At 46.2% G+C, this 17,864-nt stretch overlaps 1 protein-coding gene across 1 annotated transcript in view; it reads right to left on the bottom strand.

Annotated features, from left to right (window-relative positions):
* RGS12 (regulator of G protein signaling 12) overlaps positions 1-17,354 on the bottom strand; it is a 55,110-nt gene extending 37,756 nt beyond the window's left edge. The window contains exons 1-3 of the mRNA XM_070948141.1: positions 15,525-17,354; positions 9,105-9,224; positions 1,471-1,492 (exon numbers count right to left, since the gene is read on the bottom strand). Coding sequence (XP_070804242.1) covers positions 1,471-1,492; positions 9,105-9,224; positions 15,525-17,354 — 1,972 coding nt within the window. The remainder of the gene's footprint in view (positions 1-1,470; positions 1,493-9,104; positions 9,225-15,524) is intronic.
* Positions 17,355-17,864: the final 510 nt, after the last annotated feature.

Genomic DNA, 17,864 nt, shown 5'->3' with positions numbered 1-17,864 from the left:
GGAAGACTCCTATCATGTCCCCCCCACCCCTGGTCCTTCTTTTCTCTAGACTAACCAAACCCAATTCCTGCAACCGTTCTTTGTTCGTTTTCGTCTCCAGGCCTTTAATCATCGCAGTGATTTTTCTCTGCACTTTTTCCAAAGTCTCAACGTCTTTTTTGGTAATGGGGTGATCAAAACTGGAGGCAGCATTCCAGGTGTGGCCTTGCTAAGGACTTATAAAGTGGTACTGATACTTCACCTGATTTTGGTTCTGTGCCTCTGTTTATACAATGAAGAATTGTATTCAGCAGCAACAAACAGAATCCACCCAATGGAGCTAGTACGGACTCTGGGTCCACATTCCCATGAGGCACAGCCACAATTCCCAGTTGCCTACCATTCATCCCTTCCCCCCACCCTCCCCGGTGCCCCAGATCCCCCCTGACCCTCCCCTCGCAAATTCAAGGGTCCCACCTACGCCACCTCCTTCCATCACCCTCCTCCCACAACATCAATGTTTGAATGAGTAACCGGTTCAAATCGAGAATGAGTTTGGTGGATGTTGGACCTAACAGTTAACCTGTAAATAGACACTTTTGTTGTTAATTTGCGCAAAAGCATCATTAACAAAGGAGAATATTTGTAAATCAGGGTTGAAATGAGGGGTCCCTTGGTGCTCTCTGAGCTTGCTTGTTTTCTTGCAGATGTTTCATGACCCAGCTAGGGGACATCATCAGTGCTAGAAGGGAGTTAGATTGGCAGGGAGGAGGAGGAGGAGGAGGAGGAGGAGGTGAAGGAAGGGAGGGAATGTCAACTTGCAAAGCTTTCAAGTTCCCGTGAGCAGGAGGGAGGGAGAACTGATAGAGCTGATTGATTTCCCTAACTGAAGCTGCATTCCATACATTCTTCTTGACCGCAATCAGAAGGAGGGTGTTGGGTTTCACAAGCCAGCCGAAGTGGTTCATTGGAGAATGTGATTTATGACATGGCCAGGGAGGAGAGGGAGAGAAAGGGTCATAGGGGAACTTAAATCTACGTGGGATTAGTTCTAACTGCATCCGAATATTGCCGGAATGGTGCTCCTAATAAATGACTGTATTTCTTTTGAAGTTTGGCTGGTGGCTCATGAATTAATTAGGGCATTTTTTGGAAACTTCACAGGGAGGACTGTGGGGTCCTTGGTGCTCTCTGAGCTGGCTTGTTTTCTTGCTGACGTTTCATGACCCAATTAGGTAACATCATCAGTGCTAGATTTGCAGAAAGGAGGGAGGGAGGGAGGGAGGGAGGGAGGAGGAGGAGGAGGAGGAGGAGGAGGAGGAGGAGGAGGAGGATGGGAAGGAGGACTGTGGGGTCCTTGGTGTTTTCTGAGCTTGCTTGTTTTTTGCAGATGTTTCAACTAGGGAACATCATGAGTGCTAGTATCACCCATTGTCAAAAGTGCCTAAAAAATATCAGTTCTGTCCATAAACACAGAAGCATTTAGCTTACCTCCATCAGACACGGTTGTAGACTGCAGGGAGAGAAGGGAAGAAGAGAGAGAGAGAGAGAGAGAAATGATCAGTCGTGAATGCAAAAACTGGAAAATGCAAAGTTCTCAGCCAGATTTCTTTATCCACCCCTTCGATCCAACCTTCAAGCCATCATCAGCCCATTCGGTTGGATTTGATTCGGTCCGTTACTGAGAACAAAATGTTCCCAGTGAAAACAAAGTTTGGAATGAATAAAGTTGATTTCGGGAGACAGCATGTCCTATATCCGTGATGGCGAACCTATGGCACGCGTGCCACAGATGGCACGCGGAGCCATATCTGTGGCCACGCGAGCATTGCCCTAGCTCAGCTCCAGCGCGCATGCGTGCGCTGGCCAGCTGATTTTCGGGCCTTCCAGTCCCATCGGGAGTCGGGAAACAAGCCGTTTCCGGCCTCCGGGTGGCCGCCAGGTGGGTGGGGAAGGCAGCTTTCGTCCTCCCCAGGCTCCAAGGAAGCCTCTGGAGCCTGGGGAGGGTGAAAAACAGGCCCACCAGGTCATTGCGTGCCAAAAGCGGGGGTCGTGCAGGGGGGGTCACGCACGTATGACCCCTGCTTTTGGCACGCGATGGCAAAAAGGTTAGCCATCACTGTCCTATATAATACTTTATTTCTCAGGAGCAGCTTATTCCAGAAGATCCAGGTGGCCAAAAGGATTTTTTTGCTTTTGAGGGACCCTTTGCTTCCCACCCTGGGAGAACTCTAAGCCCACCCACCCCTGTTCCCTGAGCAGAGCCCCTTCGGAAGGGAGTCCCATCAGCAGGTGCCTTTCAATCTGATTTTTTTATTGGACAATTCAGGCATCGCAGTAAATCCAGTCCTCGACTTATGACCTCGGTTTAGGACCACAATTGAGCCCCCGGATTTACGTTGCTAAGTGAAACACCGGTGAAGTGACATTCGCCCTGTCGTTAAGGGAATCCTTGGACTTGTCAAGTTAGGCATCCGTCCCCGTGGTCGCAAAAGTGGGATCACGTGACTTCCCCAGGACACCTGCGACCGTCATAAATAGGAACCGGTTGCCAAGGGTCGGAAGGAGGGGGATAAACATTGATAAGCAACGTTGATTACTTATTTCGTATCCTCTGACCATCACGAAGGATTGTACTTTATGACATACGATGAATGTGTTTTTATGATGACCATAATCAGGATTTATCACTTATCGCTATGATGGCGAAGCTACGGCACACGTGCCAGACGTTGCACCCAGAGCCCTCTCTGGGGGCATGTGCACCATCGCCAGCTGCTCTTTTGGTTTCCGGTCAGCTGGTCAGTTTCCGGACTCTGGCGTGCGCGAAGACCAGGTGGCCTCCGAGATTCCGGGACTCTGGCTCGTGCGTACACTCGCGCGTCCCGGTTTGGGCGTTCGGTGCCGAAAAGGTTCACCATCACTGATTTATAGCGTTTACGTGCACCAAGGGCTTATGCAATGGAGACAAATTCCTTGTGTGTGTCTAATTCACACAAAGAATTCTAAATGGTTTGTTTTTTGTCGTTTTTTTTTTTTCAGGACGGCGTGACGCAGCCGTCAGCCTTCCCATCTCTGACTCCAACCTACTTAAACTAGCTGATTTTCCCCCCCCTTCTTCGAACTTTCAACGCGTTACTTTAACTTTTCACTCCCAATTTTTGCCTTGTTGACCTCTCTCCCTCTCCCTCCCTCTCTCTCTCTCTCTCTCTTTCTCTCTCCTCTCTCTCTCTCTCTCTCTCTCTCTCTCTCTCTCTCTCTCTGTGTATCCAGCTCGGCCTGTTTTTTTCTCCCCCTATTAGAGTATTTTTTGTAACTTTCGTAGGGAGGAGGGGGGCTTATTCAACTCAGAAGCAAAAATATCCTTGAAGCAGCTAAAAATTGAAGATGGGGTCCCTCAACCCAACTGCAGGCCGGGGGTGGGGGGGGGGGTGGAGAGGCAGGTGAGCCACCAGGGCAAGCTTTTGTTAAAATCCACCTGCCCCCTCCCCACCCGGTGTAAGACCCTGCTGGAAATTTCTCTGTCTGTCATCTAATCCAGGGGTCTCCAACCTGGGCAACTTTAAGCCTGGCGGACTACAACTCCCAGAATTCCACACCCAGGGGAATTCTGGGAGATGTAGTCCTCCAGGTTTAAAGTTAACAAAAGATGGAGACCCCTGATCTACACACCCATTCATATGAATGGAGATCGTAATTCCAGGAAGATGCACACGAACGAAATTTGCTGGCTGCATGGGCAGGGGGTCCTCGACTTACGACCACAGTGGTGCCCCAAATTTACGCCGCTTAAGTGAAACACCGGTCAAGTGAGTTTAGCCCCGTATTGCGGCCTTCCTTGCCGCTCTCGTCAGGAGAATCGTGGCGACGTTAAAGTCGGTAACAACAGATAGTTGTTCAGCAAATCTGGGGTTTTTTTTCCCCGTCGGCTTTGCTCGTCAGGAGGGGTCGCAAAAAAGGGGATCGTGGGACCCGCGCTGGGATGCCACGACCGTCGTAACTATGAACCAGATGCTGAGAGTCTGAATTCAGATCAGGGAACCGTGGGGATACCACAACAGTCGTAAGTGTGAAAAAAACAGCTGTAAGTGATTTTTTTCAGCGCCGTCATAACTTTGAATGGTCGCTAAACGAATTGTTGTAACTCAAGGACTACTTGTACTTGAGGATTGTTCACTATAATGTCGGATCAAGTTTCGTTCACTTTTTAACTCATTATCTAATCGTTCCTTGCCAGTAGCTATTCCTACCGAGAAGAAATACATACAGTAGTGGCCAAAATTGTGGAAACCTTTTGGGAAAAGTGTATTTTTGAGATTTGATGTCTAATAGCACCCCTTTTGGGGGGAGTTTCAAGATAATCCTATTCCACTGCTGGAATGGAAAGGCCTGGGAATAACCCAAACCTTCATCCAATTGAAAATCTATGGAGCCGACTAAAGAAACTTGTTAGTCAGAACTTGCGATAAAACCCAGTTAATAGAAGCCATCATTCAATCTTGGTTTCCCATGATAACAGCCGCAGAGCTAAAAGACTTGGTTCACTCCATGGGAAGACGTCATTCATGCTAAAGGTTACCCAACGAAGTATTCACTGACATGGTGATCATTTTTGTATATCTCGTTTTTTCTTTGGTGATCATTTTTGTATATCTCGTTTTTTCTACGTGTTTCCCTTTTCTTCTTTATACTCTCACTGCTATTCTAATAGCAAATCCTTCATAAAAGTTATTGCATGACATTCTTGATTAAATTATCTTTCCATTGATATATCATTTTATGGTACTACTCCCCCCCCCAAAAAAGGTGGTGTTATTAGCTAGTTTTAGAAAATACATTTTTCCCCCCAAAAGGTTTCCACAATTTTGGCCACTACTGTAGCCTCCATAGCTAATGTCAGACAACGAATAGAGATTAAAACATTTGGAGAGGAAAGCTATAAATGTCTGGGTATCGGATATTAAATTGACAAACCAGGTGAGATCCCCGCGGAAAATCCATAACAAGGCTACGCAGACAGAAGCCCTGTTGAGTTTTATGTGGCTTCCTTCTCAACCCAGAGGGCACCTCCAAAAACATTTTTCCCCCCAAACAAGGATAAAAACAGCCTAAGAAAGAATCAATCCCAGTGTTTTAACCTTCTTTCTGCCATCAATCTGCCCGACCTTTTCAATATCCCACCCCGATCCTTTGAAATATTTTCTTCCGCTCGATTCCATAAACACAATACCTACAGCAAAGAAACACTCGAGAGGATTAAAATGTTGAATGAGCCAACAAAAAGGGTTGAATGACAAAAAAAAAAGAGCTAAGAAAACATCTAGGCAATAATAATAATAATAATAATAATAATAATAATAATAATAATAATAATAATAATAATAATAATAAATATTTTAAATGGCTTAGGGAAGCTTACACAGGAAAGTCGCCATTTAGCGTTAGAAATACTAGGAAATGATTGTATTGTTCGTTGACATCGTCAAATAACCAATAGGAAAAAAAAATAACCAATCTGCAGAATAAAGACAGAATTTTTCCCCCCGTAAAACCCAATATTGACTATTCTCCACCCCCCCTTTTTTTTTAGAAAAGTAAAACTTACGTGACCGGCTTTGCAAATTTTATCCATGAACGGAGAGACTGCAGGGAATTATCTTTCATTTAAGTAAAATTCTCGGGCTGGTCGCTGAGACATGCTCCCCCTTCTCCTTCCTCGCAGTCACAACTGGGAGTGTGAAGTGTATGTCCTTCCTTCCATCCTTCCTTCCTTCCCTCCTTTCTCCCCCCACCCCCACCCAGTGGGGACCCACCCAGGTTCAACGTAGGCTTCTTCCCCTGTGCTACAATGTGGAGTAGCGGCAGCCCAAACTCAAAGGTTTTTAAATTCCTGTTGTGACAATCCCTGCATAGCAATTGAGCTGTCGACCGAGACAGCATACGAGCGGATTAGCCGTACGAGATTTCGCCTGGAGTTTTGGGGTTTTTGTGGGGGGGGGGGGGTTAGTTCAAGTCTTCCTTTAGGCAAGTTGAATCTTTAGCTCCGAATTCAAACGATCCTGTAAAAGCTTGTTGCTTGTTGGCATGTAGCTGCATGTTCGCAGAAGATTATAATCATACGCCAGTCGGATCTGCAGCTTGCTCCCATTGACTGCTCGCTCGTTTCTTCGCTCCGTTAAAGTTTACGAGGTCTTCTCCTCTCCTGCAGAACAGGATTCCCACAAAAAAAAAAAGGGTACCACACCCTCTCTTTTGAAACCAGCGGGCGCCGAAAGCTTGAAAAGAACGTTCCATAGAACCAATTAAAAGAGCAGCCGGTCCTCGACATGCAACGGTCCCTTTAGTGACCGTCCAAAGTTACAACATCACCGAGAAAAGTGATTTTTACGACCTCGTTTCGCCTTTAAGACTGTCGCAACATCCCCCCGCGGTCCGCGCGATCCAAATGCAACAGGCCTCGTAATTATGGCAGCATCCCGGGGTCGTGCGATCCCCGTTTGGCCACCTACTGACGAGCAAAAATCGATGGGATTCACTTTACATCCGTTTTTCTAACTCAACAACGACATCCAGCTAATTAATTAATTAATTAATGGAGGGACGTGGGGGCTCACTGGCTAAGACGCTGAGCTTGTCAATCGGAAGGTCGGCAGTTCAGCAGTTCGAATCCCGAGTGCCGCGTAACCGGAGTGAGCTCCCGTGACTTGTCCTAGCTTCTGCCAACCGAGCAGTTCGAAAGCACGTGAAAAATGCAAGTAGAAAAATAGGGACCACCTTTGGTGGGAAGGTAACAGCGTTCCGTGCACCTTTGGCGTTGAGTCATGCCGGCCACATGACCACGGAGACGTCTTCGGACAGCGCTGGCTCTTCGGCTTTGAAACGGAGAGGAGCACTGCCCCCTAGAGTCAGGAACGACTAGCACGTATGTGCGAGGGAAACCTTTACCTTTACCTTTGAACTACGGTGTCTAGAGAGATGGTAAAATGGGGCCAACACTCACTTAACAAATGTCAGAAAAATATCTTTGCTTCTAATCTTTTTTGTTGCTCAAAAGGGCTCACCCACTTATCCATGGACTGAAGCAAACCAAGATTGATCGGAACTTGGTTCTGGATTTATTTTTCAGCTTACGCTCTGAAATCTGTTTTTAAATGCAGATGTTTCCGGGGTTTAGGACACCTGCAGTAAAAATACCTCCCACAGTGCAGTTAATATTCCACTGCATTGTTTCCTCGGAATCCAGCAATAAGAAGCCAAATAAATAAATAAATGGCTGCTGTTATTAGGTTGATCCAGATGCGGAAAAATATGAGGGAGCAGATGGAAGCCTTCTTGGCTCGATCCCAGGATCATCTGGATGCGACCAGATCCACTGCAAAGCTTCAAAGTCAGGACTATCTGATCTTAAGCACAGAACGGAACTGAACAGAATAACAGAGTTGGAAGGGACCTTGGAGGTCTTCTAGTCCAACCCCCTGCTTAGGCAGAAAACCCTACACCACTTCAGACAAATGGTTGTCCAGTCTCTTCTTAAAAACTTCCAGTGTTGGAGCATTCACAATTTCTGGAGGCAAGTTGTTCCACTGATGAATTGTTCTCACTGTCAGGAAATTCCTCCTTAGTTCTAAGTTGCTTCTCTCCTTGATGAGTTTCCATCCGTTGCTTCTTGTCCTGCCTTCTGGTGCTTTGGAGAATAGCTTGACTCCCCCTTCTTTGTGGCAGCCCCTGAGATATCGAAACACTGCTATCATGTCACCCCTAATCCTTCTTTTCATTAAAACTAGACATACCCAATTCTAACAACCGTTCGTTGTATGTGTTTTAGCCTCCAGTCCCCTAATCCTCTTTGTTGCTCTTCTCTGCACTCTTTCTAGAGTCTCCACATCTTTTTTAACATTGTGGGGACCAAAACTGGATGCAGGATTCCAAGTGTGGCCTTACCAAGGCCTTATAAAGTGGTATTAACACTTCGCGTGATCTTGATTCTATCCCTCTGTTAATGCAGCCTAGGACTGTGTTGGCTGAATAGAATAGAATTCATTATTGGCCAAGTGTGATTGGACACACAAGGAATTTGTCTTGGTGCCTACGCTCTCAGTGTACATTTTATTTTATTTTTTTTTAATTTATTTTATTTCGAATTTATATACCGCACCTTCTCCCGAGGGACTCAGGGCGGTGTACAGCCAGCTAAAAACATACAATACAAACATTAAAAACAATTAAAAGGATATATATTAATTTGGCCCCAGTTTAAAATGACAAACCAGTTAAAAATGTTTTGAAAAAAATGTTATGTTAAGCCAGCCCAGCTTGCTGGAAAAAGAAAGTTTTAAGGGCACGGCGGAAGGCGCCGAGGTCTTGAAAAGAAAAGAAAAGAAAAAGAAAAGATACGTTCATCAAGAATCATAATGAGAAGTCTTAAATCATAATCAGAAGAATCAGAAGTCTTAAACTTGCCAAGATTGGATACCCTTGGTCTAGAAGTATAGGGGGCCAGCATCTGGGCTACGGCAGCTACCTCTGGTCCAGGGCCACAGGTGTGGGGTTATGCATTGGCACAACCGATGCTAGGCTACCTCAGGAGCTATTCTATGTGAAGGAAGGGACCTCAAAGTTTTATTATGCCCTCAGTGATCATACAACAACCATCATCATAATCTTTTAATGATCCCATAATCTTTTGCGGGGTGGAGTCTGAGTAATTGAATGGAGCCGAGTGTTTACTGACCGGATGCCCTTCCTGTTGTCAATGAGGAGTTACATTCAGCAAATATATTCTCATCGTGCCCAGAGACAGAAATATCTGCCTCTACCTAGGATTGAACTCACAGCCTCCTGATTGTCAGACGAAAGCTCCACCTCTAGGCCACTACACCACTCAGTAATCGCACAACCATCCCCAAAGTCTAAATCAACCAACCAACCTCTCCGTATGAAAATCTTTGCAGTTACGAGTGCTAAACGTTGCTAAGAAAAGCAGAATGCAAGACTCAAAAACGAGGAAGCGGGGAAGCGTAAAGTGACTTCAAGGCAGAGTATCCAGAAGTACATTTGTGCTTAATTTTCCTGCATCAAAATGAACTGTGCACGGACCGCTTTCGCTCCGAAATCATGAAAGTTACCTCAAGATCCTCGAGCGAGCGGGTAACGCTGAATCTCTTGGAGCGCCCAAACGATCGCCGAGCCGAAGAGGAGTGATGGAAGAGTTGAACCAATCCGAAAGCGGGTCCGAATTTTGCGCCCTAAATCAGCCACAAAAACAAGACATTGAATGTAGGTTTCCGCCTGCGTTCTTCGTGATCTGTTTCCCCTGGTACTTCCTTGAAAGCAGATTTTTATGAAGCGTTATTTTAAAACCCGTTCCCGACGCACACAGGAGAAGAAAGACAAAAGTGTTGGGGGTACCAGAAGCATTCGTTAAAGCCAGTTTTCCCCGATTTTACGACCTTTCTTGTTGCTAAGTGAATCACTGCGGATCAATGGTAGGATTCAAATAACTTAACAACTGGTTCTCTGCCCTAATGATCGTTTAGGTGGGCGTGGCCATAGTGGGCGTGGCCAGGGGGTGTGACAGGCAGCATTTGGCTTCCTGCACCCCCCTGGGAGCAGAAACAGCCTGTGGGGGGGACATGCTGCCCCCCCTCCCCATTTTGGGCCTAGTAGGCCTCCCTGCAGCCTCCTGGGAGTGAAAATGGGCCGCAAGGGAGCCGTGCCTCCACCCCACACCCCGTTTTGGGCCTAGGAGGCCTCCCTGCACTTACCTGGGAGCCAAAATGCGGCACATGGGGACTCCTGGAAGGGGCAGTTTAACTATCGGGTTCACCCGAATTGGCCCGAACCGGTTGAATCCCACCGACGGCAGTTGATAAATTAGTAACCCGGATGTTAAGCAAATCTGGTTTCCCTATTGACTTCGCTAGTCAGAAGGTCGCAAAAGGAGATCCACGTGATCTTGGGAACCCAGCGATGGTCCTAAATATGAGCCAGTTGCCGAGCTTCTGAATGTGGATCACGTGATCATGGGGATACTGCGAAGGCCGTAATTGTGGAAAACGGTTTTTTCGGTGCCGTTTGTAACTTTGAACTGTCACTAAATAAACCGTGGTAAGTCGGTGGGTGGAATTTCAACGGTTTGGACGTTAACTGGGAGCGACAAAAGAGAATATTCGTACCTCAGGGTTGAACTGTGGGGTTCTTGGTGCCCTCTGAGCTGCAGATGTTTCATGACCTACCCAGCATTAACTTTTGCATGCTACAGCAGTGGCTAAAATTGTGGAAACCCTTTTGGGAAAAGTGTATTTCGGAGGTTTGATGGCTAATAACACCACTTTTTTGGGGTAGTTTCAAGAGAATCCTATTCCACTGCTGGAACGGCCTGGAAATAGCCCAAACCTTCTTAACCCAATTGGAAATCTATGGAGACGACTAAAGGAACTTGTTAGTCAGAACTTGTGATAAAACCCAGTTAATAGAAGCCATCATTCAATCTTGGTTTCACATTATAACAGCTGCAGAACTCAAAGACTTGGTTCACTCCATGGGAAGACGTTGTAAGGCCATCATTCATGCTAAAGGTTACCCAACGAAGTATTAACTGACACGATGATAATTTTTGTATATCTCTTTTTTTTCCCTACGTGTTTCACTTTTTTTCTTTATACCGTAACTGCTATTCTAATAGCAAATCCTTCATAAAAGTTATTGCAATACATTCTTGATTAAATTAACTTTCCATTGATATATAATTTTATGGTAAAGATAAAGGTAAAGGTTCCCTCGCACATATGTGCTAGTCGTTCCCGACTCTAGGGGGCGGTGCTCATCTCCGTTTCAAAGCCGAAGAGCCAGCGCTGTCCGAAGATGTCTCTGTGGTCCTGTGGCCAGCATGACTCAACGCCAAAGGCACATGGAACGCTATTTCCTTCCCACCAAAGGTGGTCCCTATTTTTCTACTTGCATTTTTTACCTGCTTTCGAACTGCTAGGTTGGCAGAAGCTGGGACAAGTCACGGGAGCTCACCCCGTTACGCGGCACGAGGGATTTGAACCGCTGAACTGCCAACCTTTCGATCGACAAGCTCAGCATCTTAGCCGCTGAATCACCGCGTCCCTTTTAATTTTATGGTACTACTCCCCCCCCCAAGAAATGGTGTTATTAGTTAGTTTTAGAAAATACACTTTTCCCAAAAGGTTTCCACAATTTTGGCCACTACTGTCATTCTACCATGTATCTTGCTGAGTTTTGGATTCCAACTCCCATGAGCCGCAGCCAAGACAGCCAAAGGTAGGTCAAGATGACCTTCAGGATAATACTTGGTAGCCTCCATCCTTGATGTTTCTGAGCGCATCGAAGCAACTCAGATGATGTGGTGGTGTCAGGGGGCATTAAAGTGGCCCTATTTGATGCCTCCATCTTCTGCCGTGTTGTAACGTCCATCAAAAACAAGGAGGACATGCTCTCCTCTTCAATGGGATGACTTCAGGATCATAAGTTTGGACAGACAGTCCTTGACTTACAGCAGTCCATTTACTGACCGTTCAAAGTTGCAACGGCCCTGGAAAAAAAGGGACTCGCTGTATGACCGTTTTTCACACTTGCGACCTTTGCAGCTGCCCCATGATCATGGGATCAAAATTTAGATGCTTGGCAAAATGGCTCATACTTACGACCGTTGCAGTATCCTGGGATCATGTGATTCCCTTTTTTGCGACCTTCTCACAAGCAGCGCTGGGTGGGGGATTCTGGGAGTTGAAGTCCACCCATCTTCAAGCTTCCAAGGTTGGGAAACACTGCAATAAATCCTTCCATTCCCCACTATCCTGTCTGAGCTGAAGAAGCTTCTTGGATGAGAAGTGAAATGTCTTCAGAGAAAACAAGAAAGTCCAGTTGCCTCCTGAAAAAGCACCTCGCAAACATCTCACTTAACAACAGAAATTTTGGGCTTGCTCCTGTGGTTGTACGTCGAGGACTACCTGTATTGTCCAGTGACTGATGGATCACTTTCGGCTATTTATTTTGGAAGAATATTAGCTCTAGCACTTGGAGCGGTGCGGTGGCCTAGAGGTAGAGCTCTCGCCTCACAATCAGGAGGCTGTGAGTTTGATCCTAGTAGAGGCAGATATTTCTCTCTCTGGCCACGATGAGAATGTATCTGCTGAACAAAACTCCGCACTGGTGACAGGAAGGGCATCCGGCCAGTAAAACATTCTGTGAGCTCCGTTCAGTTACCCAGACTCCACCCCCCGCAAGGGATTATGGGGTCGTTAAAAGAAGATGATGATGATTAGCTCTAGCACTTGGTAGGCACTCGATAAAATAATCGTTTCTTGCACTCACGTTCACCTCAAGAGATCCCTCATTCCAATTCATTAGGAGGAGCTGATATTTGATGAAATACTATATTTTTCGGACTATAAGATGTCCGAAAACTGTAAGACTATAAGACTATAAGATTTCCTCTTCTAAATTTAGAAGAGGAAAGCAACAAAAAAAGATTTTTGGTCTCCCTCTTTTTGGGCCTTTTTTTGGGCCTTTTCCAGCCTTTTTTGAACGGGCTGAAAAAAGCCTTGAAAACAGGCCGAAAAAAGCCTCAAAAATGGACCAAAAAAAGCCCCCAAAACAGGCCGAAGAAAACCTTGAAAATGGGCAGAAAAAAGCCTTGGAAAACAGTCCGGAAAAATCCTTGAAAACAGTCCCAAAAAAATCCTTGAAAAGGGGCTGAAAAAATCCTCAAATACGGGTCGAAAAAAGCCCCCAAAACAGGCCCCCAAAAGCCTTGAAAACGGCCTGCAAAAAGCCTCAAAAACGGGCCAAAAAAGCCCCCAAAACGGGCCAAAAAAAGACCTGAAAAAGGTCGAAAAAGGCCTGAAAATGGGGCGTACAGAGGCCAAGAAATGGCCGGTGGGTAGGTGGGGATTCGGCAATATTCGGTCTATAAAACGCACAGACATTTTCACCCCCTTTTTGGAGACAAAAAAGTGCGTCTTATAGTCCAAAAAATACGGTAGTCCAGAGATACTTGCTGATGCACGAACAACGCTAACACAACTGCATAACCCTACATCAAGTTCTTTTTTGTTGTGTAATTATATTGGCCGATCTTTGTTTCCATTTGCAAGGTTTCAAGTTCTTTGTCGAGCAAAATTAGCGGCAGCTGGGATTTGTTTAGCGTTGGATTACACCAGCAATGTAAATTTTCTTAATTGCAGGGTTGCGTTCTATTTTTAAACAATAGAATCTAAAAACGTCCTTATTACGGGGTGCTGTGAATTTGAGAGAGACGGGGGGAAAACACATTTTCTGAAATGGTAAAATGCTTGAAATAGCAGCCCTCCGACGTCCCGGCAGAAAGTTCATGCTCGCCATTATGCCGCCTCCACTCTGCAACTCTGAGCACGCCATTGGGGTGGATCCAGATTTAGGCCTGTACATTTGGTAAGGAACAAATTGTCCCAAAAGTGTTGTTTTTTTTCCAAGAGGCAACTGGACTTTCTTGTTTTTTCTTTTGAAGGCGTTTCGCTTCTCATCCAAGAAGCTTTTCCAGCTCTGACTGGATGGTGGGGAATGGAAGGATTGATATTCCTTCTGTTATGGAATGATGAGACCAAACAACATTCCTGGGTCAGCCAGAGACACTTTATTGCGCAGTTTTAGAATCAGATTTTGTATCTGCAATTCTGAACCAAGAAGAGCTCTGATACAACTGCTTTTATACATATCCAAGACAAAGGATTTTGTGAGCACAGCAGTTTCCCATATACGGATAATATACATTTGTCACATGATAATTGATACTTTCTAAATTACTAAATTCCTACATTATTTTCTAGTTCGTAAGATTATCTTAGTTAAACAACCTTCCTCAATTCTGTGATTGCTGATGTGTAGATTCATGGCTGCTTTGGATAATAAGTAACTTTTGTTTCATATGGATGTCCTTGCATCCTTGACAGCTAGGCCCCTCAGAAGATATATATTACCAAGAATGGAATTTAGCTGACTTAGTGTAATCTCTAAACAAGCACATTTCTTTCTCATAATAATGTGAATAAAGAGGGTCCTTCAGTGTTCATATAACTGACCCTGTACTATTCCTACATCCTTCACATTACTTCCATTATTGAGGCCACATGGAGGCTTGTCTGTGTCCTCAGGGTCACCTGACTAGTGTAAATGGTTCCTGTCGTCTGCAATTTTCCTTCTGGAAATCCATTCCTACTCTCACACCATTCAAAGGATGTTCATCCCAAATTGTATAGCTGAAAGTAGATAAAAGGAAGGAAGGAAGGAGGGAAGGAAGGAAGGAAAGACGGACAATAGTGGTAGCATTTAGACTTATATACTACTTCACAGTGCTTTACACCCTTTCTAAGCAATATGTGTGAGTGTGTGTATATATATGTATGTATTTTTCAGATTAGAAGATGCACTTTTTTGTCTCCCAAAAGAGGGTGAAAATGTCTGCCCGTCTTATAGACCAAATATTGGCGAAGCCCTGCCCACGAAACGGGCCAAAAAGCCTCGAAAATGGGTCAAAAAAGCCTCGAAAATGGGCCACAAAAAGCTTCAAAAACAGGCCCAAAAAAGCCTCAAAAAAGGGGCCAAAAAGCCTCAGAAATAAGCCATAAAAAGCCTCAAAAAAGGGGCCCAAAAAGCCTCAAAAAGGGCCCAAAAAGCCACAAAAACAGGCCATAAAAAGCCTCAAAAATGGGCTGAAAAAAGCCCCCAAAACAGGCCAAAAAAGCCTCAAACACACAGGCCATAAAAAGCCTCAAAAATGGGCTGAAAAAAGCCTCAAAACGGGCCAAAGAGCCAAAAAAATGGGTCAACAAAAGCCTTGAAAACGGGCTGAAAAAAGCCTCAAAAACGGGCTGGAAAAGCCTCAAAAATGGGTTGAAAAAAGCCTCAAAACAGGCCAAAAAAGCCACAAAAACAGGCCATAAAAAGCCTCAAAAATGGGCTGAAAAAAGCCTCAAAAACAGGCCCAAAAAGCCTCAGACACAGGCCATAAAAAGCCTCAAAAATGGGCTGATAAAAGCCTCAAAACGGGCCAAAGAGCCAAAAAAATGGGTCAACAAAAGCCTTGAAAATGGGCTGAAAAAAGCCTCGAAAACGGGCTGGAAAAGCCTTGAAAATGGGCTGGAAAAGCCTCAAAACAGGCCAAAAATAGCTTTGAAAACAGGCTGAAAAGAGCCCTGAAAACGGGCCTGAAAAAAAGGCCCGCATATGGGGTGCATGGAGGCCAAAAACTTTTTTGTTGTTGTTATCCTCTTCTAAATGTAGGTGCGCCTTATAGTCTGAAAAATACGGTATATAAAAAGAGTCTCCTATTGCAGGAAATAAAGTAAATCACATTCGTGTTACTGAACAGACACTAAATGAATTGTTGTAACGCAGGCCTACCTGCATTATTAACACACACACACACACACACACATATCCCTTATTGCAGGAAATAGAAAAAGCACATTTGTGTTAGAGAACAGACACTAAATGCACTGTCTGTAAGTCAAGGACTACGCGTATTTCAAGAAGAGACGTACCTTCCTGTCTTCTTTGGGTGATCTGAAGCCGTGTCGAGAATCCAAGCGATCCTCCCTCTGAAATTCTGTCTCCGCCACTTCTTTCTTTGGGGACAGGAGATGAGGCTGACCAAAGCTGCCGCTGACCTTGTATCTGTCCGCCGGGATTTTACTCATGGGAGGCGGGAGCGTCCCGCAGTTGACGCTTGACCAGCCGTCGGTAGAATCCGTGTACGACTCTTGGTCGCTCAGGCATCCGTGCTGCCAGTCCTTCAGGACGTGAGCGGGCAACCACCTCTGATGGTCCCCCGGGTTCTTCTGACCCGGGGGCCCTGAGGTTTTAGACGAAGCGCCCGGAACGTCAACGTGAGCCGAAGATGCCAGAAATTTACTTAGGTTTTGAGATTTGTCGTTCTGGAACGAGGGCCCCAATCCGACGTTTTCTTGTTCGGGACCAAAACTCCAGTGGGAATTTTGAGCTCTGTTTATTGGACTGCCCTGTAGATTGCCAAGAGTGTGTTTGTTGGAGTTGCTTCCCAAATCAACGACTAAAACCCGACTTTTTTCCTCCTGGTTGACGTTTCCGATCCCGCTGTCGCTGTTGCTGCTCATGCTGTTGTTCCGCTGGGCATCCGCTTCTCCATCCAGGAAGGCCCTGGCCCTCACCCCCTCGATGAAATCCCCCATGTCCCTGTACAGGACGGAGACGAACTGAAGGACCGGGAGAGACGACAAGGGAAACTCGAGGCAACCGTCAGTGTCCGGATCGGCTGTGCATTCCAATCCGAACCGTCGGGCGATACCCTGATGAATTTTATGACTGAAGAGCTCCGGATCCACCATAAAGACGTGACAGGATGTCCTCAAGACCGCTTCGTCCTCCGGAGCTAAGCTCGCCTCCTCAACGCTCTGCATGGTAACCAGTCCAAAAAACCTTTTGTCGTCGGGACAGAGTGCGCTGAAGGCCAGTTTCTCGGCCGGGTAGGTGGCAATCACGGCAGACGGGTTCGTGCGCAGCTGAATGGCGTCGTGCATGATCTGCATGGCCACCAACGAATGGATCCTTTGCTCGGCCCGAAGGCGGCGTATGCAGCCACGGATGGCCTGCAAGCTGTCGTACTCCAGATTTGAGCTGGAAGAAGGAAGTTCGATGGATCCCAGGTAGCCCACCACCATGGCAACGTTTAAAATGCTCGCGTCGATTCCGCAGCATTCCGGGTCCTCTGGTCCACCTCGAAAAACCGAGTCGTGGTTCAAGACCTGGGGCCGCTCCTCGTTGTACGGCGCGAGGGGTTGATCGCTCTCGGGAGGAGGTTCTATTTCCAACTTGGCCCCCTCGTGAACGGACCTTTCTTTTGGTTTTGGTGCCTGCGTATCGCCAGCAGAAATATTGGCATTTTCGAAGATCATGTTGAAAATTTCGCCGGATTGCATTTCCTCGACCACTTTCACCGCCCGGTTTATCCCCGGGCCTTTCAGGTCAAGCTTGGTCTTTGGCCACCCCTTCCCGTCATGAAGACCATCTTCGTCCTCGCTGGAACCAGCTTCCGCGTGACCGTAGCCTTCGGCGATGACCATGTGCAAAACCCCAGAGCATTTGCCGATCAGCTTCACTACGTCTTCGTGGGAGGCCCATTTCACGTTAATTTCGTTGATGGCAAAGATTTTATCCCCTGCCTTCAGCCCCACGTAATCTGCAGGGCTTCCTTTTAAAACAGAATTCAGCACGCAGGGAGCTTGGCCAGAAAGAGTAAAACCATATCCCGCTCTCCCTCGGGCAATTTCGACATTTCGGATGCTGGAGCTGTGAGCGCGCAGCCGCCGTTTCGGCTTCTCTCCTGGTCTGTACATGCTGGGATTTGGTCGGGCCAGAAAACCTCTCCAGAATTACATTTTTGCGGGCTATCGAATCCGAATCTTCACTTGTCCTAAAGGAAAAAAAGAACATCCAAAAAAAAGAGGTTGAGACTTTGGAAAAATAGATAATAGAATTCTTTATTGGCCGAGTGTGATTGAACACACAAAGAATTTGCCTTCGGTGTTTGAATTTGTCTTTGCTAACTGAGTTTTGCCCCTTTTTACGAACTTCCCTGCTGCCGTTGGTAAGTGAATCACGACAGCTGGCCAGTTAGTCACCCAGTTGGGAGGTGAACCTGGCTTCCCCCCCCTTGACTCAACTTACGAACGTAGCGGACCCCAACATTTCTGTCACTAAGGGAGACGTTTGTGTGAGTTTTGTCTCATTTTACGACTTCTGTAAAGTTGTAAGTCCAGGACTGCCTATCCTGCAAACCCATGGGCTGGCATATTGACTCAGTTATCCCAAGAGAGAAAGAAAAGAGAGAAAGAAAAGAGAGAAAG

This window comes from Pituophis catenifer, unplaced genomic scaffold, assembly GCF_029215685.1.
Source record: "Pituophis catenifer annectens isolate HBS135680 unplaced genomic scaffold, rPitCat1.0.hap2 SCAF_8, whole genome shotgun sequence".
Taxonomy (NCBI): domain Eukaryota; kingdom Metazoa; phylum Chordata; class Lepidosauria; order Squamata; family Colubridae; genus Pituophis; species Pituophis catenifer.
The sequence above is the reverse complement of the archived record's forward strand: the minus strand, read 5'-3'. Positions and strand labels throughout refer to the sequence as shown.